Source organism: Morone saxatilis, unplaced genomic scaffold (assembly GCF_004916995.1).
Source record: "Morone saxatilis isolate NCDOM2014 unplaced genomic scaffold, NCSU_SB_2.0 Contig5, whole genome shotgun sequence".
Lineage (NCBI taxonomy): Eukaryota > Metazoa > Chordata > Actinopteri > Moronidae > Morone > Morone saxatilis.
Genome location: NW_023340095.1, coordinates 18,549,995 through 18,575,588, shown reverse-complemented (window position 1 = coordinate 18,575,588; position 25,594 = coordinate 18,549,995). Strand labels below are relative to the sequence as shown.

Sequence of the window (25,594 nt, the reverse complement as noted above, 5' to 3'; positions counted from 1 at the left end):
CTGCCAGGGGTCTTTCCTCAGGCTTTACACAATGTACCCTTATCATGTCTACAGCTAAGAATAGACTTGAAAAAAACATGCCTGCCACTCTAAAACAAAGCAAAGAGTTGTCATTCAAACTCAGTTGGGACTAAAAGAAAACCACAGTCGCACAATAAGAATAGCAGTGGTGGCAAATAATCATTAACAATGACTGCAACATGGTGTTGTACATGGCAGCAATGTACTGATACAATAACCCATACATTCCACATGGTCCACTGTGCACATGCTGCTAGCTCGCTGGCTGCCAAAACAGTTTTTGTTGCATAATAATGCTGTATGAGGTATGTTCAAGATGCCCCTCTGACTGCTGCAAACATTTGGATCCCAACAGGGAGGCCAGACACCTCGAAAGTGTGCCTGCCTCGAACTTGTTGCCTCCCCTACTCTCAGCTTTCACCAGCAGACAAACAGCCTGCCCAGGCCCTGCACATACCACAGGAAACACGATACGACACAGGCATATTTCAGATCAATGCAAAAACGTGAGCATAACTGGATATCTGTTTGTGAACATTATTTGTGAGGGTTTCCTCGTTCAGTGGGGAAACAAGAATAACATGAACAAGTGTAAGACTTCAGCTTGTCCTAGAGCAGATAAAGAATCATGTTGCCGCAACCTCAAACCACACGATTTACATATAAACACACAAAAAGACACTTATAACACTAATTCACTACCTCTACTTACTAACTCTCACCAACACGCAAGCAAACACACAGACACACGAGTGCCACTAGGGTGGGCTCTGGAGCGCAGTGCCTTACACATACAGTATGACTGTATGAAAAACATGACTGCACATTGATTTTCAAACTCCCACCTTCCTGATTTTGGACCACATTTCAGATTATTACTCAAGAGTGGCATGCTGATCAGCATGTAAATTTGCTGACTCGAGACTGTGCCTGTTGAGTTGTTGTCACACTACAGGCACCAGAGAGATGTCTGATCCCCTGAAGAGGAAAAAGGACAGAGATGGATTAACTTTGCCAAAAAATCCAGGGTGCTCTGTTTATCATTCCCACTGACTGGTGGCCTAAATACTTAATACCAAAGCAAACATGTTTGTGCCACTGACTAATCTACTGTGTGTGAGAGATTAAATGACATAGTTGTCACCTCAAGGAGATTTCAATTCAGGCTTTGCAGGACATTCCTTTGTCTTGTGTGTACATTTGAAGCTAGATTCAGTCCATCATAACATGTAAACAGGTGGGCCTCACTGTAAGCCCTGACACTGTAGTATATAGTTAAAGGTCCTCAGGACTTTTGAACTTGAATAAAAGCATTGCAGAGAGATGTTGGTATTGTTTAAACTGGACTGTAGAAAGGTCACTAAAAACTATAACAGTAATCAGTAATATTGGATTACTGATCCTGCATGGTTCCTCACAATGCTATTAGGTGCATTTCTCTCTTTCTCCAGCTATATTTGCAGTTGGGTCATGTAAAGGTATGTTTTGACACTCGGACAGGCCTACCTGGTTGGGGTCGCAGGCCTTGAAGACGTGACAGGACATCTCGGACTCGGGATTGTCGGGCTGGCCCCGCAGGAGATAGGCGAAATAGGTGAGGTCATTGCTGTTGTGGATGAAGCGAGAGACGAGCTGTGCTTTGTGCTCGAATATAAAGACTGAGGAGTTGTTGCTGCTGGAGGGGACACATCGGACGAAAGGGGGGTTGAGGACCAGCTGAACTTCTCTCGGCTGCACCATGGGGCCGCAGTCGCCCCTCTCGCCCCTCCTGCGGATCTCAGCCACCAGCCACGGCAGCATGGGTAGGGTGGTCCGCCTGTCCAGCGAGGACCAGCCGATGTACGTCAAGGCGAACCTCCTGTCCGACTTCGGAGGACTGCTCTCCCTCTCATCCTCCTGAGTCTCCATGTCGACCCAGCGGACTTTCGGCCGAAGCTCCTTGACAGCGATGTGGAATAGAGATTACTATTAAAAAATTATGCCGATGTAGCTACCATTCCCTGCAATCCGAGGCCAGGCGCAGTTGTGGTTACTTTGCAACAGTTTCCATGTCCACATCCATAGTGAAAGTTGTTTCCTCCAACGAAGCGATTACATGCACATGTGCTCGCCCTGCCGATCAGCTGCAACACTTAATGACATCCAGATCTCTGCAAAAAAAATAATACACTCTCCGACGGACAGTTTCCCGTCAAGGATTTCAAGTAAAATCACTTATATGGTCATGTATTGGTGGCTTTCTTGCTTGCTCTGTTCCTCCACGGTTTGCATGGGCAGTGAGTCAAACGCAAACAGTCGTGCACTGTACTGTCCCAACCAAGCTTGCTTGCTAAAACGTGGCTTTGGATGGCTCCTGTGTAAACACAAGTCGCCCTGAGAAATCTGATTTTCTTTGACGCGCTGTACGTTGCTCCAGAGCGCACAACCAGGGCGGCGCATTAACACAGTCCCAGCCCTGATATCCTGTTACAGCTGGCGCGGTCGCATGTTTGTTTCTCTTCGGTCTTGTAAAATACATAGGCTGCACACATTGATGCTTGTTTATCGCCTTTTAGTGTCAGTCTCTCCCGTCTGTGATCCTTTCTTCCACAGCGCCTTGGAGGCGGAGCGGCTGTGCGCGTCGACGACCCGCCCAACCATCCCATGTGCTGGAGGAGTGGGCAGGGCACAGCCGCCGTGAGAAACGTGACAGGGGCGAAGCTCCACCTTTCTCCTCAAAAGTACATAATAACTGGAAAGCCTCTTCCATGGTAGTGCGGAAAATGCTTGCAGACCAAATGGCACTAGTGATGCGGGCCCATAGTTCTGTTGTTTGCAATCCCATCTACCAACAACTGCTTTCCCCAGGTAAAAAGTGCAAAAACTGTACTTTGGCAGCACAATCAAACATATGCAATACTTCAGCAAAGGCAGCTCACAACTAACTGTTTACAAGCAGGCTGTGCTGATTCATAGTGCTGGATGGATGTCATCACATCTGATATGCTTTCTGCTCCAGAGGAGTTCCCATCTACCAAATGCCATAATTCAAGCACTCCGCCTATCCTAAAAATAGTGCCTGTGCCATATATAATCTCATCACTGAGGCAGTAACCTCTAGAGCTCTGCAGCCTACCAAAGCCCACACTACTGGTGAGGATGTGGTGTGTACACATCTTAAGTTTTAGATTGTGCCACCAAATAGACACACACAAGGCCCCAGACCTCCATTTGATGAAATCATATGCAAATTTTCTTCTGTTGACATTGTATTCAATTGCCTGTCTACAATGCTGGCAGTGAAAATGGAAATTATTTAAATCTAAGGTTAAAATATGCAATTGTACACAATCTGCATCCTAGATAATTGGAACAGCGATAAGTTTGCTGCAGACCACTATATGACCACTTCCCAATATTTTTTCATTGATATTTTTTCATCATTGAGTAAACTGACGACCCCTTATTTAGTCACATATTTTATGGATATTTGTATAATATTCAATGCATAATGCAACTGATAAACTGTACAAATGAACCCAAATAGTGAACACAATATTTGCAGGAGGTTTGTGTATAACGAGCGAAGTCGATTATTTCCTGTGAATATTGCATCAGAGATTAGTTTTCCAGATATTTTCAGAACTTTTTATACAAATCTCTCTGTATTATGTGTTCTGACTGTTGAGCAGAGAGTGAAGGCTCTGTGAACACAGCTTATGTTCAGGTCCTCACTCCACCCTTATCCTGTGAGGTTTTATAGGTTTAGATCTTAAATAATTATTTATAATAATTTATGTGTTTACTGTTCTGTGATTGTTTTTGGTCTGGGACAAACAGATGCAAATTAGCCATGAGCTAACTCTGGTGCAATTAGTTTTAATTGTGCAATGTCCCTGCAAAAATAAACACTGACACTAATTTACAGCCGTCAGTTAATTTAGTGTATAATTGCATTTACTTTGCTTTGCTCTGAGCTGAGGTTGGGGTCAAATAACCATGCAATGAAGGTTTACTTTTAATAATTATTTATTGCATCACTGTTGTATGGCCTCCAAGTGTGGAGAGAACAAAGTAGAAAAAAGGCAAAGACCTCCTCAGAGGTACACAGTAGGCATTTTAGCATCACCAAGGAAAACAAACATCAACAGTAAGTCTTCATAATTTGGATATTAACAAAAAAGCATGAGGACTGTAAAGACGAAAATGAATGAAGAAAATGAAGAAGAAATGTACTGCAAAGTTTCAATGCAATTCTAGTCACTAACTTAAACTATAGAGTATAATACATGATGTTGTATAGAGAGTTAATCACAATCTCGTACCCTTGATAAAAACACAACAACATAAGCAATAGGCTGTGTTCACTGTGGCAATGTTTGTTCATTCTGTAAAGTCTAAAAGTGCAAAACCAGAGGCAAACAGAAGTTTAGTGCAAACTATGATTAATCTAAGCCATATCAATGTCAGACATTTTGTAACAAATGAAGCATTATTTGAATATTAGTAAGGGTTTTGCAGTATTAGCAGTGTAGCTTCAAACTCTGATGCCAGTATGTTAGGTACACCGAGCTAAAACCAATGCAATCTAACAGTTCTGCAATAAATTCCTAAAACCATCATGATGGTGCTGTTGAGTTGTATTGTGTTACACTGACAGGTGTTTTTATTATTTAGTCCGCCCCACTTACGTCAGTAAGTGTAAGCTAAATAACAGAAACACCTCTCTGCAATACAGTGCAACGGCACCACACACTACATCCTCTGAAATGATCAGACAGTTGAATTAAAACAACAAAACTAAACTTTGTAACCATCATGAAGGTTTTGGGATTTATTGCAGGACTGTAACCAGGCTGCATTCGTTTTAGCTAGATGTACTTAATAACCTGGCAACAGGGTATACAGTACATAAAATCATATTCATATCGATACGTTGATGGGAGGAAGTACAATGTTCAAAGTGAAGACACGTTTTTTTAAACTGTTAAACTATTATACATCTGGATATGCAATCTGTGAAAAAGTGGAAGTGCAAAGCAAAGCCAACAATTGACATTTGCAGTAATTTGTATCCACAGTTTCAGTCAGACAGCAGACAAAAAGCTGTGTAAGAATCTTCTTCCGTTGGTTACATGTAAACTGGGGTGTAATTGCGACAAGCACTTGTGCTTGCAACCATCATACAGTCTCCATAACAGCTGCCATCTCCTTAAACTGCTTGTGAAAGTTCTACAGAGGACAGAAAAAAAGAATCTCAGAATCAAACCAATAATAAAATACACCAACAACACTACATTCGCATCAACAAATACAGACCTGGAACTGTGGAATGGTCATCTCAAAAGACCTCTGACTAATCTGTCCAGAGGGCTCAACAAACTTCAGCAGTAGAGACACATATGGGGAGTTGAGAGATCGGCATGTGTCGGAGCTCACTGCCATGCCAAGCTTCCACTGCATGTCCACCATCTACAAAGATACAGCAAAACCACACGGTGAGTCTTATTAGCCTTGAAAATATAGACAAGATTCTGTGTTTAAATATTAAAAAAATAAATAAGACTGCTTTAATGCATTCAATTTGGTTGTACCTGGCTGATGCTGAGCATGGCCTGGACCTCCTGCTGAGCATGGACTAATACACCATGTTCACTCCACAACTTGTGCAACACCTGAAGGGAAGCTTTGGACCACTTGTTACTGCCTTCTTCCAGCTTTGACACAAGGTCATCACCAGAGATGTTGCTCTTCCCAGCTGACCTGGTGATACAAATGTTAACTATCACACCTTACACAACAACGTGTTTCTTTATGTATAATTAAAGACTTCTGTCAGGTCCATAACCCGGGATTAAAGCAGTGACAGCTCCATTACACAACTGGAGCCTATGCTATGGGTTTGGAATCGACATGCATATACATTAAACTGGACAAACATATCAACATGCAGGCCTCAATTAACTGCATAAGGAATATCCATGGGCTACACAGAAGTAGACACACCCACCAGTCATCAAACTTTAACAAGCTGCATGCATAATTAAGAAGAAGGACAAAAAATACCTGAATGTTAACAAGAGAAATCTGACAATGTTCTGTAGAGTTTCATGCTCAAGTCTGACTCCAGCTCTCTGAAATCTCTGGCCAGAAAAGAAAAACAAAACAAGTAATGAAAGAGGAACTTGGGATGATGGGTTACTATAAGTTAAATAATATTTTGAAGGAAATATTGACTCACATCAGAAATTTCAGCTGAATCTACTCCTTTCGTCTGCCCTTGAAGATATGTCAGAATGTGCTGACACTGTGGAGATTATAAGATTAGTTATCAGAACTACAATATAATCTCTATGGCAACCACACCACATCCTGTGCAACTTGTGCAGAGTATGGCTGCTAACAGCGCAACAATTAACACCAATACATTGTATTTAACATCTAGTTGTTAATCCCACTGAGGTTTGCTCCACAACAACTTCACAGTGTCGCAATTCTTAGAGGATGTGTGAAAATGCATGTTTGTTTAAACTGTAATTTAAGAAATGAATTCTGTGCCTGTGATAATAAAACAAATACTACAGGCCAACAATAACAACAGCATAGGTGCAACTTGTGCAATGCTTCACTTCTAAGCACTTAACCCACTCACTTAAATATTAATCAAGAAATATGCTGTATCCCTAGTTACCTTCTTGTAGGAATGTAACTTGTTTTTAGCCTTCATGGTGTTTATGTACAAGTAGAGATAACACATACTCACTGCTTCAGCCAACAGATCTGGAGAAAGCCTACAAATGTTGTCCACAACTTTGCTGACACCTGAAGCAGAGAAATGATTCATTCATCACGTTTCCCATATTTTCCTCCAAAGCCCACAACAGACCATGTCATGTGAGTCTGACTATGATAATTATAGCACCTCCTTGCTCAGTAGAAATCTTTTTAATTTCCCTTTTTCTCAGAACTTTATTCAATATATAACACATATATAGGACAGGGAGAGAAGATGCTGGGGGGGGGGGGGTAATAAGCAGGGCAAATAAAAAAAGAATTAAGAAAAAGAGTGTATAAATTAAAGATAAAATAATACAATAAGAAAAGGGTGACAAAACAAATGTTGAGGGTACAACATAATATACACATGTGCATGTATGTATATAAGTTTAATTAGCTCACACTGTCAGAGAAAATACTTGGTTGCATATTGTGGAGCTGGTTTTTTTAATCAAAGTAGGGTTCAACTTTTGTACATTTAGTTAGAAGTTAACCAAAAAAATAATTAAGCTGATGATACAGCAGTGTTTGGACTTAATTACATCACATATATGAAAAACCAAAATCAGCCCATATCCGAAACACAAAACAATTTATGAATAGATATTTACAAGGTAAGCCAATGAACGGAAAGAGATCTGGTAGAAATCTCCTGTGACATCCAGAATCCGTTTGCCACACGCATTTATATTCATAAAATGGAAGCAGTGATTCAGTGATCTGGACCAGGCTAGATCCAGAAGCTGTGAAACATCCATATACTGTCGATGGAAACAACATTCTTGCTGTTACCTACTGTGGGTGACCTGACATACAACATGCGTGTGCTCTGACAACTTTACAATGAACTATAACATAAAACAAGCTATTTCAGCTACCCTATAGATTAGGTCGTTTGTCACAGTGTGTTCCTCCCGTCCAACACTGTTTCCCTCCTGTTGAAATGATATGACTGGGTCGAGATATAACCTCGGTGAGTTAAAGGGAAGCACATATCAACAGGGAAACAAGTCTTCGACACACCTCCTGCTAGCTACCGTGCTAAGCTAACGCTGTTGATTGGATACTGTATCCGCAGAGCCACCGTGAAAAGCCCATCTGTGTCTGTAGTCAAACTACAATCTAACAGTCAGTGAAAACACTGTAACGTTACATGAAGTTCAAACCCACCATGTGATTCCTCTGCTGCTGGCATCTTCTCTGTTAACAGGCTGCGGATCAGACCGCCGGAGCACTGCTGCCAACGCTGCCACTTTCTACTTTGTCAAGTTTAAACACCGCTTCAGCAACTAATAATTGTATTATTAGTAAAGTTCGTTTACTAAAAATACCCGTTTAGAGACAAATTGAGCGACTTCTTGCACAGACTATTCCTCTTCTTGACAAACAATCGCTGAAAGTCTTGTTTGTATTTATTTGCGCAACCATGGTAAACGCTGCATACCGCCACCTACTGTACCGGAGTGTCACTGCTTCTTTACGGGTTTATGGCAGTCTTGGCGTTGCATTACTGCCTCTTTCTGGATTTGGTCTTTGTAGACGTCCATTTGTTTTAAAGTCGTCTAGTCTTGCTGGAGCAGACCTATCGCCACTATTGACAGTAGCCTATATGATTAGTGTGAATTAAGGGTGATTGGGACATAAGGTTGAATTGGACAATATAACTATACGTGGTTTATTTTCTCCCCTGATCAGTAAAAATATGTATTTTTTTTCTTCTTCTTTTTTTTGCTGAGCCTAAGCTGTGAAACCACATAATCAAAATTGCATGCACTCATTGATCACTTAGGCAATCATCAATCAGTAAGTTGATCCTGAAATACATCATGTGAGGAAAATGCCTTGAGCTTTAGCTTTAGTTTCCATCCATAAACATGGATATGGTGTACTATTGCAACAAAATCAATACAAAGTGTGTTAATATCGTATTTCTATTTTCGTAATTAGGTTTATTTTTTTCACACTGCAAGCCTTAGCGCTCAATTCAGATTCATTGTTCGGATCAGATTGTATTTGTTTGGCTGTTCACACTACTTTTTAATTGGGTCCAAATCAGAACAAGTCACAGTAAATTATCAATGTCAATATCAATGTTCACACTGAGGTCACATTGCAAAAAAAGACCTGCATTTGTAATTATTTTTTATTATTTTTTAAATTAAAATGAACAGATTCAGTGTGGTTTGTTCTGTTAACACTGTCATGAAAAAAACAGATCTGATTAATGTATGAAAAAGAATCAGATTTGGGCCACTTGTGCCTGCAGTGTGAACATAGCCTAATATAACTGAATGCCTGAACTGCCTCTTTCCGGATTTGGTCTTCTTCAACATTCTTTTCTTTTATAGTCGTATAGTCTCACACAGCCAGCCCTATCCAGATGGGGGGAATCATCTAATTAGTCCAATTGCTCACACCAAACCAAATAGCCATTTTCTGCCCTTCACACTGAAATATTCTCTTTACACTGGCATCTTGAATTTCCCTCGGGATAAATAAAGTATCTATCTATCTACTCACCTTATTTTCCATAAGCCTCATTGTGTGAGCTGGTTCTTGTCTTTATATATTTTCTGCATGTTGCTTGGAAATGCCATACTGTCTCATTTTAATTACGCTGATGGCAAAGACAAATGGATGTTAGAGCTTTAAGCCTTTATTGATCTCCAGTGGGGAGAGAGTAAATGTGTTTGCACTATATGTTTGAGACATTGCACAAACCTCATGACAGTCTTTAGAAAATATTATTTTCTGCAGTCATACAGTCATGATTTTGAATTTAAATGAACATTTCCAGCATTTCATGAGCCTGCATTCATTAATGTGGATCTTAACACATTATGCATGTGTTAATATGTTTTTTGCTCCTGTTTGGGCATCGTGTGTGTGCTGACAGCGTGTTATCTTCTGTCCACAATGGAATTCGCTGTCAGAAGAGGAGCAAGCCAAATATTATGAAGAGGCAAACAAAGAGAGACTGCTCCACTCACAGCAACACCCGGACTGGTCGCAGCTACAATTATGTATGTAGACTCTGCTCACATACAACTCACATGTTTACATTACTGTACTAAAGCTGATGAAACACTGAAAAGAGTCTTGTTTTTGCCAGCTGATATCAGTCTTATGTGTTTTTGTAAAGGGCAAAAAGAGAGTGACGAAGAGCAAGGTTCACACCAGCATAGAAGGTAAGACATCATTTCTGTGGATCTCTGCGTGTTTTCATGAGAAATGTGTTTAAACATCAATGACATGTGACCACACGGGACCATGTTTGCAGACAGGTGTGATGGAGCCCTCTACCTCACACACAGTCCCGATGCAGCTGCCTCATGTACAGACTGCAGTGGGTAACATCTGTCACCTGCAACAGATGTATGAGAGCTAGTGGCCGGACTCTACAACAATAGCGTCCGCAGTTCTGGTCTCTCCCGCTGCACCAAGTGGAACATAGACAACAGAGACCACACATGATGGAGCAGCTTGAGCCGGATGGGGCACCTCAGCGGTCCTGTACTGTACTGTAGATCTTGATTAAATAAATGTGTAACCAGAACAACAACACAAACCAACCTTCGCTTCTATCAGCTCCATGAACCCTTGAGTTTGTGTCTAAGTGAAAATCTAAATCCCATAAATCCTACATTTTTAATGAGGTAATTGAATGCATTTGTAAAGAGTATTTTTATATGTCATAAAACATGTCTGCAGAGCATCTTTAATCATTTTTATAGGAAAGGATAGACTTTATTGATCCCATGCTGGGGAACTTCACTCGATCCAAATACAACACAACAGATAAGAAATAAATAAAAATATATAGATATAATGAAAATAGAACAAATAGAATAATAGTTATATGTACACTATATACTGATTTGTATATACAGATGTGATATATTGCACAGGTCACAGCAGGAGGTAGTGGCATGGTGTAAAAATAAATAATTGCACAAAAATATATACAGCGGTATAGAAAACTATAGACAGGGCTGAATATACTGTACAGGTCTAATATTAATAATGTACATGTAAAAAAATGTGTTGGCAGATGTTACAGAGACAAACAGTGCTATATTATGTTGTTGCTGAGTTCAAAAGTCTGACAGCTGTTGGAATGAAGGACCTGAGGTAACGCTCCTTCTTGCACTTGTTACTGAAGGAGCTGCTCAGGGACCCCACAGTCTCATGCAGGGGATGAGAGGTGTTGTGCATGATTGACGTCAGCTTGGCTAACATCCTCCTCTCACTCACCTCCTCTATGGAGTCTAGAGGGCAGTCCAGGACAGAACTAGCCCTCCTGACCAGTTTGTTCAGTGTCTTTCTGCCCCTCTGTGTGCTTCCAGCTCCCCAACAGACTACTGCATAAAGGATTGCAGATGCCACCACAGTGTCGTAGAATGATTTTAAGAGTGTCCTGCACACATCAAAGGACCTCAGTCTCCTCAGCAGATAAAAACAACATTGGCCCTTCTTGAACATCTGTGTTGTTGGACCAGTCCAGTTTATTGAGGTGAACACCCAGATATTTGTAAGTTCCCAGTTCTTACTTCCTACTAATAAAATAAAAATGCATGTAAAAAAAATAAAATAAAATAAAATAAATCTACATTGTCAGCCATACTTATACCTCAGTATGTCTTTGAGGTTATTTTTTGGGGGGAAGCCTCCTAAGAAGAGCAACAGCGCCCCCAGGTGATATGTTAGGGGTACAAACATAGAACCTAACCGTTTCATATAAGGCAAGTATGTATTTTCCTTTTTCTTATTGTTATTATTGCAAGATGAAAAACCAACTACAAACACGACGACCACTGACAGAGTGAAATCTGCACTGGGTCAGCCGCTGTGACTCTGTCTCTCTGAAACCCGCCCATGACCCTGGACTGTTCCACTGTTGGACTGAAGGGGTGGGTTTTACATTCAAAAAGCCTTAATTTTACAGATAAAGAGCCATGACACAACTATTCAGGGTATAAAAATACTCTAGTTTTATAAACAATATATGTAACGTGTCTTCCCATGTCGTAACGTACTGTGTGTGGAGTATGTATGGTTTATGAAGAAGCATGTACCCCTACGCATTACCTAAATGTCAAGGTGCACTTTACAGACGCGGAAGTGATTTCCAGCTGTCAAACAGATTTTGTTCAATCAGTTTCAGCTCTCGGTTGAAAGGAAAACAACAACGGACGTTCCTTCAAAATGGATTGTCCACGCTGGTTGCCTCTGGAGTCGAATCCAGAAGTACGTTTTGGTGATCCTTTTCAAACTATACTGTTTTATCGAAGTCATTCATTCACAAGCATGTGAGGGCGAGCTAACATGCAGCTAGCAGAGAGAACAAAAGGTGAAGCCGGTGTGGCTGCTTTGCTAAACCCAACAGCAGTTTGAATAACATGTTTATTTGTCTCTTTTCATTTTAGGTCATGACAAAGGTGAGTATTTCTTCTCATTTATTTTGGCACCAGATGGGCCTGAATAAGCAGAGGCAAAGCGACGTACAGAGGTACAAGGCCTACCCAGCTGCGTTGCTACAGCCAGTGTAACGTTATCATTAAAGAAGACAAGACATAATGTAATGTTAGGCTCTCTCATAAACAACATGGAAGGAAACAGGCCGTGATGAATTTTGACATAAGCATTAGCAGAGTTATTGCTAGTAGCTTTCATTGTATGTCTAAGACCTTATGTTTTAAAGTTGTCTTGCCTTATTTATTTGCTTAGTCACATTTCATGCAGCTGCCCATGAGCTCTTCTGTAACACCTCTGGAAAGATTTATAACTTTAAGAAGCAAAGACTTTACTAATGTACTCTCAGATTAATAACCAGACTAATTGCTGTTCACTTTTAATAATGTAAAGACGGTTTCAGACAGAGGAAGTTCAACTGGGGGGGTTAGGTAGAAGGAGCTGGCTATTACACACAACTTTACTTTGAGTTAAACTTGTTTGGTTAGCTTTATGTATTTGTATGCATACATATTTACTCTCAGCTTTTGTGTAGTTCGTTAATTGTTTGGGTATGAAGCCAACCTGGCAATTTGGAGATGTATACGGACTGGATCCAGAGCTTCTCAGCATGGTACCAAGACCAGTGTGTGCAGTGCTCCTTCTGTTCCCAGTGACGGAGAAGGTACTTTTTTTCCCCAACATGTTTTGTCTAAGCTGTATTAACCCTAATGTCCATGAACTCACGTCCATGCCATAACAAAAAAATGTTCTTTTCTCTTCTACTTCTGTCCAGTATGAGACATTCAAACAAGAAGAGGAAGAGAAACTCAAGGGTCAGCCACAGGAGCTCTCTCCTGGCGTCTACTTCATTAAGCAAACTATTGGAAATGCCTGTGGAACAATAGGATTAATTCATGCAGTGGCAAACAACCAGGCACACCTGGAATTTGGTATGTACTTATAATGCCCACGTCATATGCAATTATAGAGGAATGAAAGATTCCCGCGTTTACTGCTTGAGAGTGACAACTCAACATGGTTATATGATTGTAGAGTTAACTGTGTGAGAATCACGAGAGCAGGAAAACATGACAAATATCACAACACCTTACAATACATAATCTCCTGTTATGGTATCAGTGTCATGTGTGCCAACCACCCCTAAATCCAAACTTATTTTTGCTTGTAGACAGTTTTCTATAGATGTTACTGCATGTTGTCTTTTCTCTTCAGAGACTGATTCTGCTCTTAAGAAGTTCCTCGAACAAACCTCTAAAATGACCCCAGAGGAAAGGGCCACATTCCTGGAAAAGGATGAGGTAAGAAAACGCTGAAAAGAACATCTTTGCTTAAGGATGTGGTGATGAAGAGGTCAGAGAATAATACTTTAGTATTTAGTATTTGGGGATTTAGTCAACTTTTTACAGTCATTCTGGAGACAGATAGTTGATTGTTGAGTCTCATTCCCAGGTCGTCAAATACTGAGGCTTTGGCAACCCAAAGGATCTGTTAAAAAACAAACAAAAAACTATTGTACTGGGGAACGCTGTTTGTACTGCAAATTATTAGCTTCTTTTCCAACTTCCTGTTTCAGAGTATTCGTGTCACACATGAATCCAGTGCACAGGAGGGACAGACTGAGGTTTGTATTGAGTTTTAGGTGATCTGTGGTGTCGAGGATGCTTCTGACAAAGATAACACCACCGTTTTTTTGGTGAACTTTAATACACAATCTAAAACCGTGTGTCTAACTCAATCGAACTTAATGTTTATTTCTTGTCTGTTTATAGGCCCCAAGTTTAGATGAGAAAGTGAATCTGCATTTTATAGCCTTTGTGAATGTTGGAGGACAGTTATATGAACTGGGTGAGTAAACCACTGCTGACGTATTTGTCACATTATTCATGGTAATTCCTTTATTACACATTTAGCAGTAATTTGAAGCACACTGTCTTGTTTTTCTGTAAATCTAGATGGCCGTAAGCCTTTTCCTATTGTCCACGGAAAAACTTCAGAAGATACTTTCCTCGAGGTAAGACGTCACAAAATAAAACAGACATATTGTCATAAAAATATCTCCCCAAGCTGGGTTGGAGTTTATCGTTTTCCTGTTCGATTGCACTGCAGGATGCTGTAGAGGTTTGTAAGATCTTCATGGCTCGTGACCCTCAGGAGGTTCGTTTCACCATCATTGCCCTCTCCAAAGACTCATACTGAGGAAAAGTCCCCTGTGACCCCAGAAAACAAAGGAAACATGACTGCCAAACATTCTCAAGTGCTGACATAATTGGAAAATTAGATATATATTTTATTTTTTTTTCAAAATACTTCAGCAAGTAATGTGGTGAAATTAATAAAATGTCAGGGATATCATACTAAAGTAATGGTCCATTTGTGGTCATACATCACTTGCTACGAGTTGGATGAAATTCTGAGAGATTTAAAGTCCTGTTGTGCAACTAAAAGTATTCCTTGTTAAGATCAAAATCTTACAGTTCCGCACTGCTGAAACATCTCGGTAACTACACTGCACTAAAGTTTGTTTACATGGCATGTTTGGCTTTCAATGAAGAAAGAAATGTAACAAATTTTTCAAGTCACTGAGGGGAAATTAACCTCTTTTTTTACTCTGGGTTCAATATTACATACTGTATGTAGTGATTTGTTTTTGATCATATGTCTAACAACATGGTCAGAACACGCTAAAGAAACCTGTTTTCCAAGGCTTTCATTTCAGTCATAGCTTTGAAAGAAACAGAGGCGTAATGCCGTTGTATGCAGTTATGTTACCAAAAGCTTATCAATAAAAAACAGTCTCCTGTAAGTGAGGCCAAGTGAAAAATGCAGACTGTACTTCAGTGTGGAAGGTGCCTACATTTTTGTAATAAGAATCAAAGATTCTGTCAAATAAAAGGCAAATTTATTAAACATTTCTTTTGTGGATCTTTTCTTTAACACAAACATCTTACATCTGTTTACCTTTGTGTAAATCAGACCTTGTCAGGTTTATTGTCAGATGTATTCAACTTAATCAGACTCACTGAGAGTTAATCAAATCTTTCCCCCCTTTTTGTTTCACGGGACAATGTTTCCTTGCTAAGCTCTGATTAAGGGATACTATGACAGAGATGTGTACTAAAAAGACCCAAACTTAATATAACTTAACTTGATTCGTCTAACACAGACTACTTAAGCCTTATATTTGCTTCAGATAAAGTTTGAAATATGTTTTTACACAATCTAAACCCCTCTCTGTAATGATTCTGTACATAGACATAGACTTGTTTGCTCTTTACTGTATATGTGTCAAGCTTCTCAGAATCAACACAGTGGAAAACAAATATTCTCATGGTGAGATGCTCTTATTAAGCCTGTAAAGGATGTCCCTCAATACGGGAGCTGCAATATTCTCCCAAACTTTTTGTCTGCAGTCAGATCCCCCTACTTGTTGGTATAATGAATCCAGTGAGGGAGAGGTAACTGACTCATCCTACTGTTTCTTAATCACTGTGGTAAACCTCTTTTAAGGTGATCCAACTTTGATGTATTAAAATCCTCATTAATCCATATTTCACTGACTGAGAAAGTAAAATTTGTCACACTGTAGTAACTGTGTAACCGTGTGATTTAAGCTGCAGAGTGACCCAAAGGGTTTTTAAGCCTGTTAGAACCACAGACCATGAATCGAAAGTATACTCCAACACAAACAGTCCTACGTTCAAAAATGTATTTGATCATTATCATTAAAGTATCAAAAGTAATGGTACACATTATGCAGAATGCCCGTTTCATTCTTTTAAATTAGTACAGTATACAGTATATTACATCTGTGGATTATTACCATTGATCTATTAACATGTAAACAGCGTTTTAATGTTGCTGGTCAAGGTCGGGCTAATTTTTAAAACTCTATATACCGTTTGGTATTTTAATCTATAACAATGCATTATATTTTGTAAGATGATATAGGTTTTATTTACCTCTGCAAAGTAACTAATTGTCAAATAAATGTAGAAGAGTAATGAAATGAAGAAAATGAAATGTAGTGGAGTAGAACATAGAATACACTCAAGTACAAGTATCTCAAAGTTGTGCTATATTTGCCTTCCAGTACTTGTCTTACAATAAATGGACCAACTGATTGAGTCAGATTTTGCAGCAGGTCCCTGCAGTGCACCTGAGCCGCCACTGCGTGTCGTTGCAGGAGAGACATTGGTTTTAAAAGGAGACCCAAACTCCTTCAAGAGACTCAAAACTTTTTGACATTTTATCAGTGTGGTGCTCAGCAGTCCACGGACTTCAAATTGTTAAGATTTGGTCCTGAGGAATAGCAAAGCGAGAACATTCTGCTGCCTGTTGTGATTCTGTGTAGCATTATATACCTGGGCTACTGCAGTGCACTGTACGGACAGCAGATTGGAAAAAAACAACCTGGGATCGAAATAATCCCCTAGAGGCTTTGAAAAACAGCGAACTGGAGTGTTCACCTGGAAGAAGCAGCTCAGGGGGACCCGTGGGTGGTCCTCGGACCGCACTTTGGAAACCCTCCAAACCACAGCCTCCCAACTCACGCAGTTTAAACTTGATGAAAAGAGAATCCCTCCTGTCTGTGCCTCGACCAGGTCCACTTTGAAGACTCGTTGGATCGCTGCATAGGTGGAGCAGACCGAACAGTGCGTGGAAATACTGTAAGGAAACCAACCCACAGGTGTGTCGGATGAAAGAACAGGTAAGCGTCGGCAGCAAGGTGATGCAAAGGGAATGCGTTACTGTTACACCTTGCATTCATTCACTGATGGGCTGGTGGAAATGAACAATAGGAGGCATATTTCATGAGTGATGAATGTGATTACAAGTTCTTCTTGACTGCTTGACGAGTTTATTTTCCCCCCAGAGCGTTCATTGTGTGTGTGTGTGTGTTTGNNCTGCCACTGGACTTTTTAAATTCGGGTCACTAGGAACCGATTTGGCCCGCCGGTGCAGCTCGGATAATAAGTTTGTGTGATGGAGTGGCGTGAACAGTCCGCCGTCAGCAGCGACGAAGCCTACTTGGAGGCGCAGAGGTGGATTGAGGTGAGTTAAAATAAATAAATAAACACATTTAAAAACTATCTCAGCGCCTTTCTCTACAGTTACTGACAGGACTTCATCATTTGAAATCATAGATAGGCTGGAAAAAAGTTGGCAACTACTTCTGATCACCATGTGGAACATCAGCAAAGTGGTGTTATGTGTGGATTTCTTCACGTTCATATATGATAGAAAATGGCTACTTTGGATTTATGTAAGAAAGTTATGAGCTTATTAGGTGTAAAGCTGAGCTTCCAGTACATCCCTCATTTAGATGTATGTTGTTTGTGTTTATGGCTGAAAAGCAGATCAGCTCCCTGACCCTCAAGGTTTAGATAATAGTAACCTGGACCAGCAGATGCATGAAGGCATGTGTCCTCACTGACCTCATATGTTTCAGTTAGCTGGTAAGATGCAATCAGTCTTTAAACCATCCCAGGCATTATAGCTATGCCCTGTATCTTATCTTCTCTCTCTCTCTCTCTTCAGAATACAGGTTCTTCTTTATTGTTGTTCGCTCGCTGCCTCCTTTGTCAGCTCTTGCCTCATACGTTTCCCAGGGCTTTGACGTGTCAGTTGAAACCATGTAGTGGGAAAATCAGCAGAGCAATTAAGAAAAACTTGTATGATCCAAGCTGTTGTATGTAGTGTAAGCACAGATCAGCCCAGATTCATAAATCAACAGGGTTTGGGGTTTCCACATAGTTTATGGCACTTGATATGAAATGTAATACTCTTACACAGAATATTGAAATTGCTCTTTCAGCAAATCCAAAACTAAAAGAGCAGTCACACGCTACGGAAAATGCAATGTTTATGGTAATGTCTGTATGTGGAATATGAGGAACAGAGGTTTCAACAAGTGATTCATTTTCTGAGGGGAAAAAATTGTCATCTTAAACCCCCCAAAAAACCTATCCAACAGCACTTTCAAAAACAGTCCCTTTTTATTTCCAAAATGTCAAATTATCTAAAGTTTCCATCCAACCTCCAGCTAGACTCTCATTCTTTCTTCTCTCTTTACAAGTGGGTAAAAATGATGTTTCCTCATCTCGCAAATTCTGGTCCCAGCAGGGTGGCGTGGAGCTGCTGTGCGGCTGTAACTAAACAAATATTGTTCTAATTTCATGAGGGGTGAATCTGAATGCTTGTGATGTGACATCAGTGTCTCTCACACTTGCACACTGGCCCATTGTAGTGGCTCAGCTCGTGGACTGTGGTGGGGGCATGATCTCAGGCAGGGGCAGGAGGATTAGGGCGACCGAGCAGGAAGCTGAACAAGTTGAATAGGTAAAGGTGTAGTCCACAAGACTGGTGTGTTAACAGGATAGGTATGAGGGGTTTGGCGTAGGCGAAGATACAATAGCAATCAAAGTTCTGGCACAGGGCAGACACTTCCCTTCAAAGAGAAAGTTTTGTGGCTATTGGAATGATTAACAAGCTGCTTGGGTTCACAGCACTTTAAACAGAGGCATGTGTGCATGGTGAGGTTGGTGGTATTGTTAAAAAGTAGACTAAATGGTCTGGAGCCTGTCACATGGACGCATTCCTGCATTAGCTGCCATGGCTGTGAACATAGCCCCCTCAGAGCTGGCCAGCTGTCAGCACAGGGCGCTGCGTCCTACAACCACAGGGTCTAGCAGAATAATAGAGGTCCTTGTTAATTCAATAGAGAGGCTGTAAGTGTGACTGTTATGACAATCAAGAACAAGCATCAGTGTTTATGCAACCTACAGGTCAGAAGAGCATGCATATGGCCGTCTGTTGTGAATAATCACTGAGTTAGTTTGCAGTTAATAATCTGTGCTTTCTGCGTGGTTATTCCATTTTGATGGTTTGGGTTTTAGCAAAGGTTGTTATATTAATAAAGCACAATCATACAGTGTCAGACACATGATGCCACTTTTTGTCAGTCACCTCTTTTGTTTAGGTTGTGATGGACAACCAGTTGTTTTCTCAAAGAGCCTCCACTCAGGAAGGTGTTACCCAGAATACTTAGAATACCTCTTTAAACAGGTTTTAGGCAGAGCTTCACTACAGCCATTGATCTGCTTTAAGGTCGTATAACAACACAGGCTGTAATCTGTATAAGATTTCAGCTCTAGTTTTGATTTGACTCCCCCTGCGTTTGTGTGTGTCTGGTTGAAAGGGACAGTATTGTGTTTCTCACACGCTCGGGAACGAAGCGGCCAATAAAAGGTAACTTAATCCTGAGGATTATTTGAAGGTTTGTTACTTATCGAGTTGTTGTCGTGTAACACTGAAGCAACTCCAAGAATCCTTTAAGTTTTGGTGTAGTATGTTGGGGGAAACAAGGTAACACATTACCAGATCTTTGGTGATATCATACATTTAGGGTTGCAATTATTTTGTATTGTTTTTTACCCTAAAAATGCCATAACCTCTTTCCTAGAATTTTTTTTTTGTTTGTTTTTCTGCATCTATTCAGTAACTTATGGTGCTACAGCCGACACTCATGAATTGCCTTCTGTGACCTTTGTCGCTGTGTTGTTTTTCATACCAGGAGCTGTGCAACTGGATCAGTCATTGGTCACCTCGCTGCGACGGCGTTCTGGGTTATTGACTGATTTGATAGAGAGCAATTAGAAAACTAGGACGCTGATGTACGCATACTAACGTGAAGCACAAGAAGCCATTCACTTGCGTTTACATGTTGATGTAGTTCTATTATTCTGATATGTTGATGGTGTCCACACTAATGGTTTCCACAGTGGTATATTTTTCTCGAGTCGGATCCATGAAATCTTTTGGATAATGTCCCAGTCGCCCTCTGATGACCCATGCTGTTGTCCTCTGCAGAAGGAAAAAAGAATTTTAGGAACAATTAGTGGTGGGGGGGCTGCATCCACACAAACCTTGAATACTGATTTGCCTCAGTGCGTCCCATGAATAAACAATAGCTGTGGTCACGGACCCAGAGACTCCTCGATTCCTATTATTATTTGTGTCGTACCAAGACACCATTCTTGGTTCGCTGCAATAATAAGAGTTTATTTCACACGCTGCACACTTCAAGAGCCCGTAATGAACTCTGAGCACTACACTTCTGCCTTTTATTGTGTGGGGGGGAAAATCGTTGTGAGTTCTTCAACACGTTCAGCAGCACATTCTTGAGGGGAGCGAGGGTGGGTTTGCAGGAAGGCAAGCTGTTTTTGAAATCTCTGCCGCTGCCTTAAATCACCCTGTTAAATCAGAGTAGCGGTATGTTGTTGCAGATTAGAGTTATTTTCCCACATGGCAGGTTCAACAGGAGAGAGAGAGGGCACAGCAGGCTGGATCTAAGGGGAGTTCATACCTCTGAAAATGACGATGGAGAAGAGAAAACTAGCTTCGTGCCAGCTTCAGCGCCAGGGCCTCCACACATGGACTAGGAGATAATATCTTAATCATCCCATTCACTCTGTTTGCCTGATGTAACTTTGATAAGATAGTGTGTAATCTTGGGCGTCCGGTTAGCTCAGTGGGTAGAGCTGGTGATCCATGTACCGAGTCCTTGCTGCAGCGGCCCAGGGTTCGAATCCTGCGTGTCATCCCCTCTCTCTGCCCCCCTTTCCTGTCTGTCTTCAGTTGTCACTATCATAAAGGCAATAAAAGCCAAAAAAATATACTTAAAAAAAAAAAAAAAAGATAGTGTGTAATCTTGGCAAAGGAGGGACATCAAAGTAGCAAACACCTTAAGTATGCACCAGGGAATCCAAATCATTGTGTTGTTGCTCTCCACCTCTGTTGTTTGTTTGTACATGAATCCCAACTGGCCCCACATACATAGAACAGTAGGGGTCAGGATTGCATATGCCAACTGCAGTGCCTGACTGATTATACACCGCACTGTAATGTTTGTTTGCTCTGTGTGTGTGTTCTTGTTTTATGTCCTCAGTGTCTGGTTATGATTGTATTTTTGTCAATGAAGGAGGAGTAGGCCAATATCTGCTTATATTTAGTAAACAAAACCAGCATTTCCCAACAATAGCCTGATCACATTGTGCAAACACTTTGTCACAGAGTGCACACAACTACTGTGTCTTATTTATCTGTTAGAGTATGATCTAATTCTTTGGGAATGATGGGCATTTGAGGCATTGGCTGTCTCTGGTTACCCAGGGTGTGGCCTGAGGTGTAACCTGGCTTTGAAAATAATAATAGTGTCAGCCAGTCAGTCTAATTGCTCCAGTTTCTCCTGCCCTCCTCAAAATGATGGCCTGTACTTAACTTTGTCAGTAATTGTCCCAGCTTTTGTCCCTTTCCCTTGAAAGGAAAAGGGACCAAAGCCTCGAATCAAGCCACATCTGAACAATTTGGTTTGTGAGACTTGTTCGACTTGTTTTGCTCTGTGCGTGAGTGTGTGCACTTTGGTTAATGCCAGCTGTCTTACGTACTCATGTGATGATGATATGAATAAAGTGGACAAAATAAAAGAAACACCTATCCTGTCAGTAGGATGCAATACAATTCAACAGCACAGTAAACGGTAGCCTCCTAAATAGTCATACAGCCATGAATACCACATTGTTTCGAGTATGATCATCGAATAAAATAAAATAATACACATCCTCCCACAGCGAGCTAACTCCGCAGTGAAATATGATCATGGCGGCTGCCAGTGTAGTCGTAAGCTCAGCCAATGAGATTAGCTCGTTTGTTTGTTTGACTGTTAGAGGATAATTTAGCAGGATAGCTCCAAAACTGGTTTCAGTGAAATATGTTGGAAGGTTAGGCCATGGGCCAAAAAAGAAGTGATTAGTGTTGGGTAAGGATCCAGATCCAGGATGTTTAGAAAAAATGTCAAGACATTTTTGCGTATTTTTGCTATCTACCTATACATTTCCATAATTATGTGTTTTGATGCACATCCAGATGCAGATAAAAAAAGGAGATTAAAATAACCAGTGAAGAGGGTTGTGCAGTATTGGTAGACACTAATTGTTTTCTAATGTAACGTAAGTGTTTGTGTTGTGCTCAGTTGCTCAGGTACTGATTAGTTGTTGATTCCAACAAAACAGAACAGGAAGCTGTGTTAAGGAGTGGCCGTCAGCATGGAACAAAGCTGCACGTGAAAATATAAAAAAAATTATAACATTATTGTCTTTTAGAGGAGATACATATTGTGTATTCAAAAGGCTGCAATTTACAAAAAAAATAAAATACAGAAGAATGTTGTGTTTAAAATCAAGGAAGTTGTTTGTTTATGTGTGTACTGTATATGTGCTGTTTAAGGCTGCATGTCATGCACATTTGCCTGCATAATGACTGTGGTGTTCCTGCAGTGGTGGTTTGAGATCATGGGAAAGGCATGAGGCTTTAACACAGCGCTCCAGATGCTCCCATAGCCTTGCGGCTTGGGCAGCCTGGCTCCAATACAGTTTTAACACAGCTCTTCTGTTTACCAGTGGCTTTGAGCATTAAAGTGAGTAGAGCGGAGCCACTCCAGAGCTCCTGAGCGATACCTGAAGAACTGTGCTCAACTCTGTCCCAGAGACACTGCAGGACCTCAGGAGGAAATACCTCTGACTTCCTCTGCTACTGTTCTCAACATCCTACCTTTCTTCTCCAACCCTCCCCACCCAAACACACACACACACACCCACCTCCTCTCCTCACCCAACCCCTCTCGCTAGTTTGCTCACTGTTTTTGTATCCCTTTTTCTTTCCAGGCAGTAACCAAGAAAAAATTTGGGAGCAACGACTTCCGATCAGCACTGGAGAATGGCGTTCTGTTGTGTGAGTAAGTACTCTGCTTTTCCCAGGCACCTCTCTTAAGCCACTCATTCATATGGAATCTCTCTGCTCTCCTCCGGATCTGCACTCCAACGTAAGTGTTACTGATATTTCCCAGGCAGACCCCCTGCCGGGCCGCTGTTTGTTTGTCTGCCACATAAAGTGAGCCAGTGTTTTCGAGACAGCACAATAGAGGCTGCATTATGTAGTTATTTTCCAGTGTCAGATCTGCCCTCTGTTGTTGTTTTTTTTGAGAATATGAAGTGTGATCTATTTCAGGAGGAGTCGTGTTGCCTGCTTTACAGATGTTACAGATCTGTGCATGGGCAGAGGGCCATCCTTACTTTAATGAGAGCTGTGAGAAGCCGTGTAGTGAATGGAAAGCCTCCAGCTGAAACCACATGGGAGAGCCAGTGCACCCTGCTTTCTCATTAACCCAGGGTGCATCAAGAGTTGTGATGAGTTAGAGGAACCAATTTATCTGCACAGAATTGGCTTTTGCATTGATTCACCAACTGCTCTTCTTAGAGTTGTGGAGTTGTGGCTTTTTTGTGTGTGTGTGTGTGTGTGTGTGTGAGAGAGAGAGAGGGTTAGCATCATGTCCCTTTATACATGTTTATGTGGGCAGCCTTGGTGGATGGACACAGTGATGTGATTTGCACGAATCAGCAGGAAGCTGTAATTACCAGCAGCCCATGCACAATCTTCCAAACCTCTATTGGCGTCAGTTCAAAGAAGAAGCCCTTCGTTCTGCTGATTTGAGCCTGACTCCACTGTTTGCTCACTCTCAGAGAACAGCAGAGACCCTTTCATTCAGAGAGCTGTCCGTGTTTTCTCAGCATGAGGAAGAGGAAGACAGATTAAATCGCTTTCACCTAGAAGCGTCCATTACCATTGTGTCGTGGTTATCACAACTGCTTGGAAAGGAATGTTTAGTGTGGGTCGCACACATGGTTATATCCTATTTGGCTTACAGTGTGTGTTATCTGATGAAATCATCACAGCTTTCTATTGTTTCGCTGCTAAATGACTAACCCAAATGCCTTTTGCATTCTTTCGGTGCATCTATTGTCAACCTATGCAAAGTGTTATACCGCCTGCCCCTCCTCAACCCTTCCACCCCGGTCTGTCCGCTGAAGATACACTCTGCAAAACATTCACCTTAACAATTCATGTAGTCTCGTGGAGTTTTCAAGATATTTTTCTTTCTTTAAAAAAAGGTGAGATTAATTTTTTTCAAGCAAAAATGCCAAACAGTTGACTGTTCCAGCTTCTCAAATGGGAGACTGTATTGCAGTTTCTTGTCTTACATTATAGAAACTGGAGTATCTTTAGGTTTTGGACTGTTCATTAGACCAAATGAGACATTTGATGAAGATGCCTTGAGCTCTAGAGAATTCTGACATCTTTCACTTTTTTGTGGTGTTCTATGTTTTATAGACCAAATAATAAATCAATCTTCTGTACTTATGAATTTCAAGACTTTGTTTGACAAGTTTCTTTGACAAGTTTTTTTACACTGAGGTATTACATCTTTTATCTTTTAGAAAATCTAAATCATGATATTTCATATTTTGTGTGTGTGTGTGCATTATCTTGGACTTCGATAACTCATTTTCATCTGTCAAAAACCATCACTGCCTTTCTGATATGTGGTGATTCCAGGTTTGTTTGGGGTTGTTTTGGTAGAAGAGGGCATGTTTTAGGAGCAGACGACCTGGTTTGTTTACATCAGGGTGCAGCACTGGCCATTTACTAAACTGAAGCCAGGTGGCCACCATTAAACAAAGTCGTAAACACACAACGGCGAGACTTTGCAACACTTTTTGTTCATTCCGTGCTAGTTAGACCAGTCTAGCCAATGACCGAGTGCTTTCACTTACCCCCTGCCTTTCCCTGATGTTCTCTCTCTCTCTCTCTTTATTTTGTACACAGTCTGATCAACAAGATCAAGCCTGGTATTATCAAGAGGGTTAACAGGCTGCCCACACCTATAGCCGGACTGGTAAGTCTTCTCTTTGTGTTCAGTTTAAATGTGAGACGTAAACATGTTGCGTGTACAGTTTTGTCTTTTGCTATTGCTGTGTGTTTCATGTTGGAGTAATGTCTGCCGTAGAGAGTTTAAGATGTGGGAGGAAGCAGTGCGAGGAGCAGCAGCAGTTGAGCTGACTGGTGACAGGTCTGAGCCACGGCTGCCAATGAGAGAGAGGTGTTTGCCTCAGTGACTTGTCGCTCCCCATATCCATCCACGCTAATAAGTTCAGTGAACGTGGAGCTGCTTGAAAGGCCACCGGCCGCATTTGAGTGCACCCTAAATATGATGTCTGCCATGCTTGAGGCTGTGCTCAATCAAAATCCTTCAAGACAAAAAAGTCTTTGTGCTCATCTGATAATTAGGTTTTTGATTGAGTGACGGGAGATCAGATGGGGGCAGAATTAGTTTTTATGTAATCAGTAATAAGTGTGTCTAAATATTTTCACCTTTTTAGGCCATGGCAGTGTCTTCAAATTTAACCAGACTGTGGCCAAGGCCTTTTGGGCCACAGTGGCCCAGTTG

General features: G+C 41.0%; 4 protein-coding genes across 16 annotated transcripts in view; 2 read left to right on the top strand and 2 right to left on the bottom strand.

Annotated features, from left to right (window-relative positions):
• tbc1d4 (TBC1 domain family, member 4) overlaps positions 1-2,676 on the bottom strand; it is a 28,845-nt gene extending 26,169 nt beyond the window's left edge. For 2 of the 3 annotated variants that reach the window (XM_035676045.1, XM_035676047.1), the window contains exon 1: positions 1,528-2,675. In XM_035676045.1, coding sequence (XP_035531938.1) covers positions 1,528-1,929 — 402 coding nt within the window. In that variant the 5' untranslated portion in view covers positions 1,930-2,675. Of the gene's footprint in view, positions 1-1,527 lie in introns of all 3 variants that reach the window. The other variant, XM_035676046.1, reaches the window with a different exon arrangement.
• A 1,335-nt stretch (positions 2,677-4,011) lies between these two features.
• On the bottom strand, positions 4,012-8,211 carry commd6 (COMM domain containing 6). Its single transcript, XM_035677261.1, has 7 exons — positions 7,948-8,211; positions 6,764-6,822; positions 6,242-6,307; positions 6,067-6,143; positions 5,595-5,763; positions 5,320-5,472; positions 4,012-5,232 (listed from the first exon to the last, which is right to left on the bottom strand). The coding sequence occupies exons 1-7, from the start codon at positions 7,970-7,972 to the stop codon at positions 5,182-5,184; spliced, it is 600 nt and encodes a 199-aa protein (XP_035533154.1). The 5' UTR covers positions 7,973-8,211; the 3' UTR covers positions 4,012-5,181.
• A 3,669-nt stretch (positions 8,212-11,880) lies between these two features.
• On the top strand, positions 11,881-15,161 carry uchl3 (ubiquitin carboxyl-terminal esterase L3 (ubiquitin thiolesterase)). The gene is made up of 9 exons (XM_035677116.1): positions 11,881-12,024; positions 12,204-12,215; positions 12,785-12,913; positions 13,025-13,181; positions 13,465-13,550; positions 13,826-13,873; positions 14,022-14,097; positions 14,205-14,263; positions 14,359-15,161. Exons 1-9 carry the CDS (start codon positions 11,983-11,985, stop codon positions 14,446-14,448), a joined length of 699 nt encoding a protein of 232 aa, XP_035533009.1. The 5' UTR covers positions 11,881-11,982; the 3' UTR covers positions 14,449-15,161.
• Positions 15,162-16,509: 1,348 nt separating this feature from the next.
• lmo7a (LIM domain 7a) overlaps positions 16,510-25,594 on the top strand; it is a 48,118-nt gene continuing 39,033 nt past the window's right edge. For 5 of the 11 annotated variants that reach the window (XM_035676706.1, XM_035676710.1, XM_035676714.1 and 2 more), the window contains exons 1-4: positions 16,510-16,960; positions 17,190-17,304; positions 22,974-23,044; positions 24,973-25,042. In XM_035676706.1, the coding sequence (XP_035532599.1) occupies positions 17,236-17,304; positions 22,974-23,044; positions 24,973-25,042 (210 nt within the window). In that variant the 5' untranslated portion in view covers positions 16,510-16,960; positions 17,190-17,235. Of the gene's footprint in view, positions 16,961-17,189; positions 17,305-22,973; positions 23,045-24,972; positions 25,043-25,594 lie in introns of those variants that run through there. The other 6 variants (XM_035676709.1, XM_035676707.1, XM_035676708.1 and 3 more) reach the window with 3 other exon arrangements.

Excerpts from the sequence above, each read along its gene's own strand:
- commd6 (XM_035677261.1), bottom strand. The coding sequence starts at position 7,972 with ATGCCAGCAGCAGAGGAATCACATG. Across the intron at positions 6,144-6,241 it reads ATTCAGCTGAAATTTCTGAT|AGATTTCAGAGAGCTGGAGT; the intron begins GTGAGTCAATAT and ends TTTTCTGGCCAG. Across the intron at positions 5,764-6,066 it reads TTTCTCTTGTTAACATTCAG|GTCAGCTGGGAAGAGCAACA; the intron begins GTATTTTTTGTC and ends TTGTATCACCAG.
- uchl3 (XM_035677116.1), top strand. The coding sequence starts at position 11,983 with ATGGATTGTCCACGCTGGTTGCCTCTGGAGTCGAATCCAGAA. Across the intron at positions 13,182-13,464 it reads CCAGGCACACCTGGAATTTG|AGACTGATTCTGCTCTTAAG; the intron begins GTATGTACTTAT and ends TTTTCTCTTCAG. Across the intron at positions 14,098-14,204 it reads AGGACAGTTATATGAACTGG|ATGGCCGTAAGCCTTTTCCT; the intron begins GTGAGTAAACCA and ends CTGTAAATCTAG.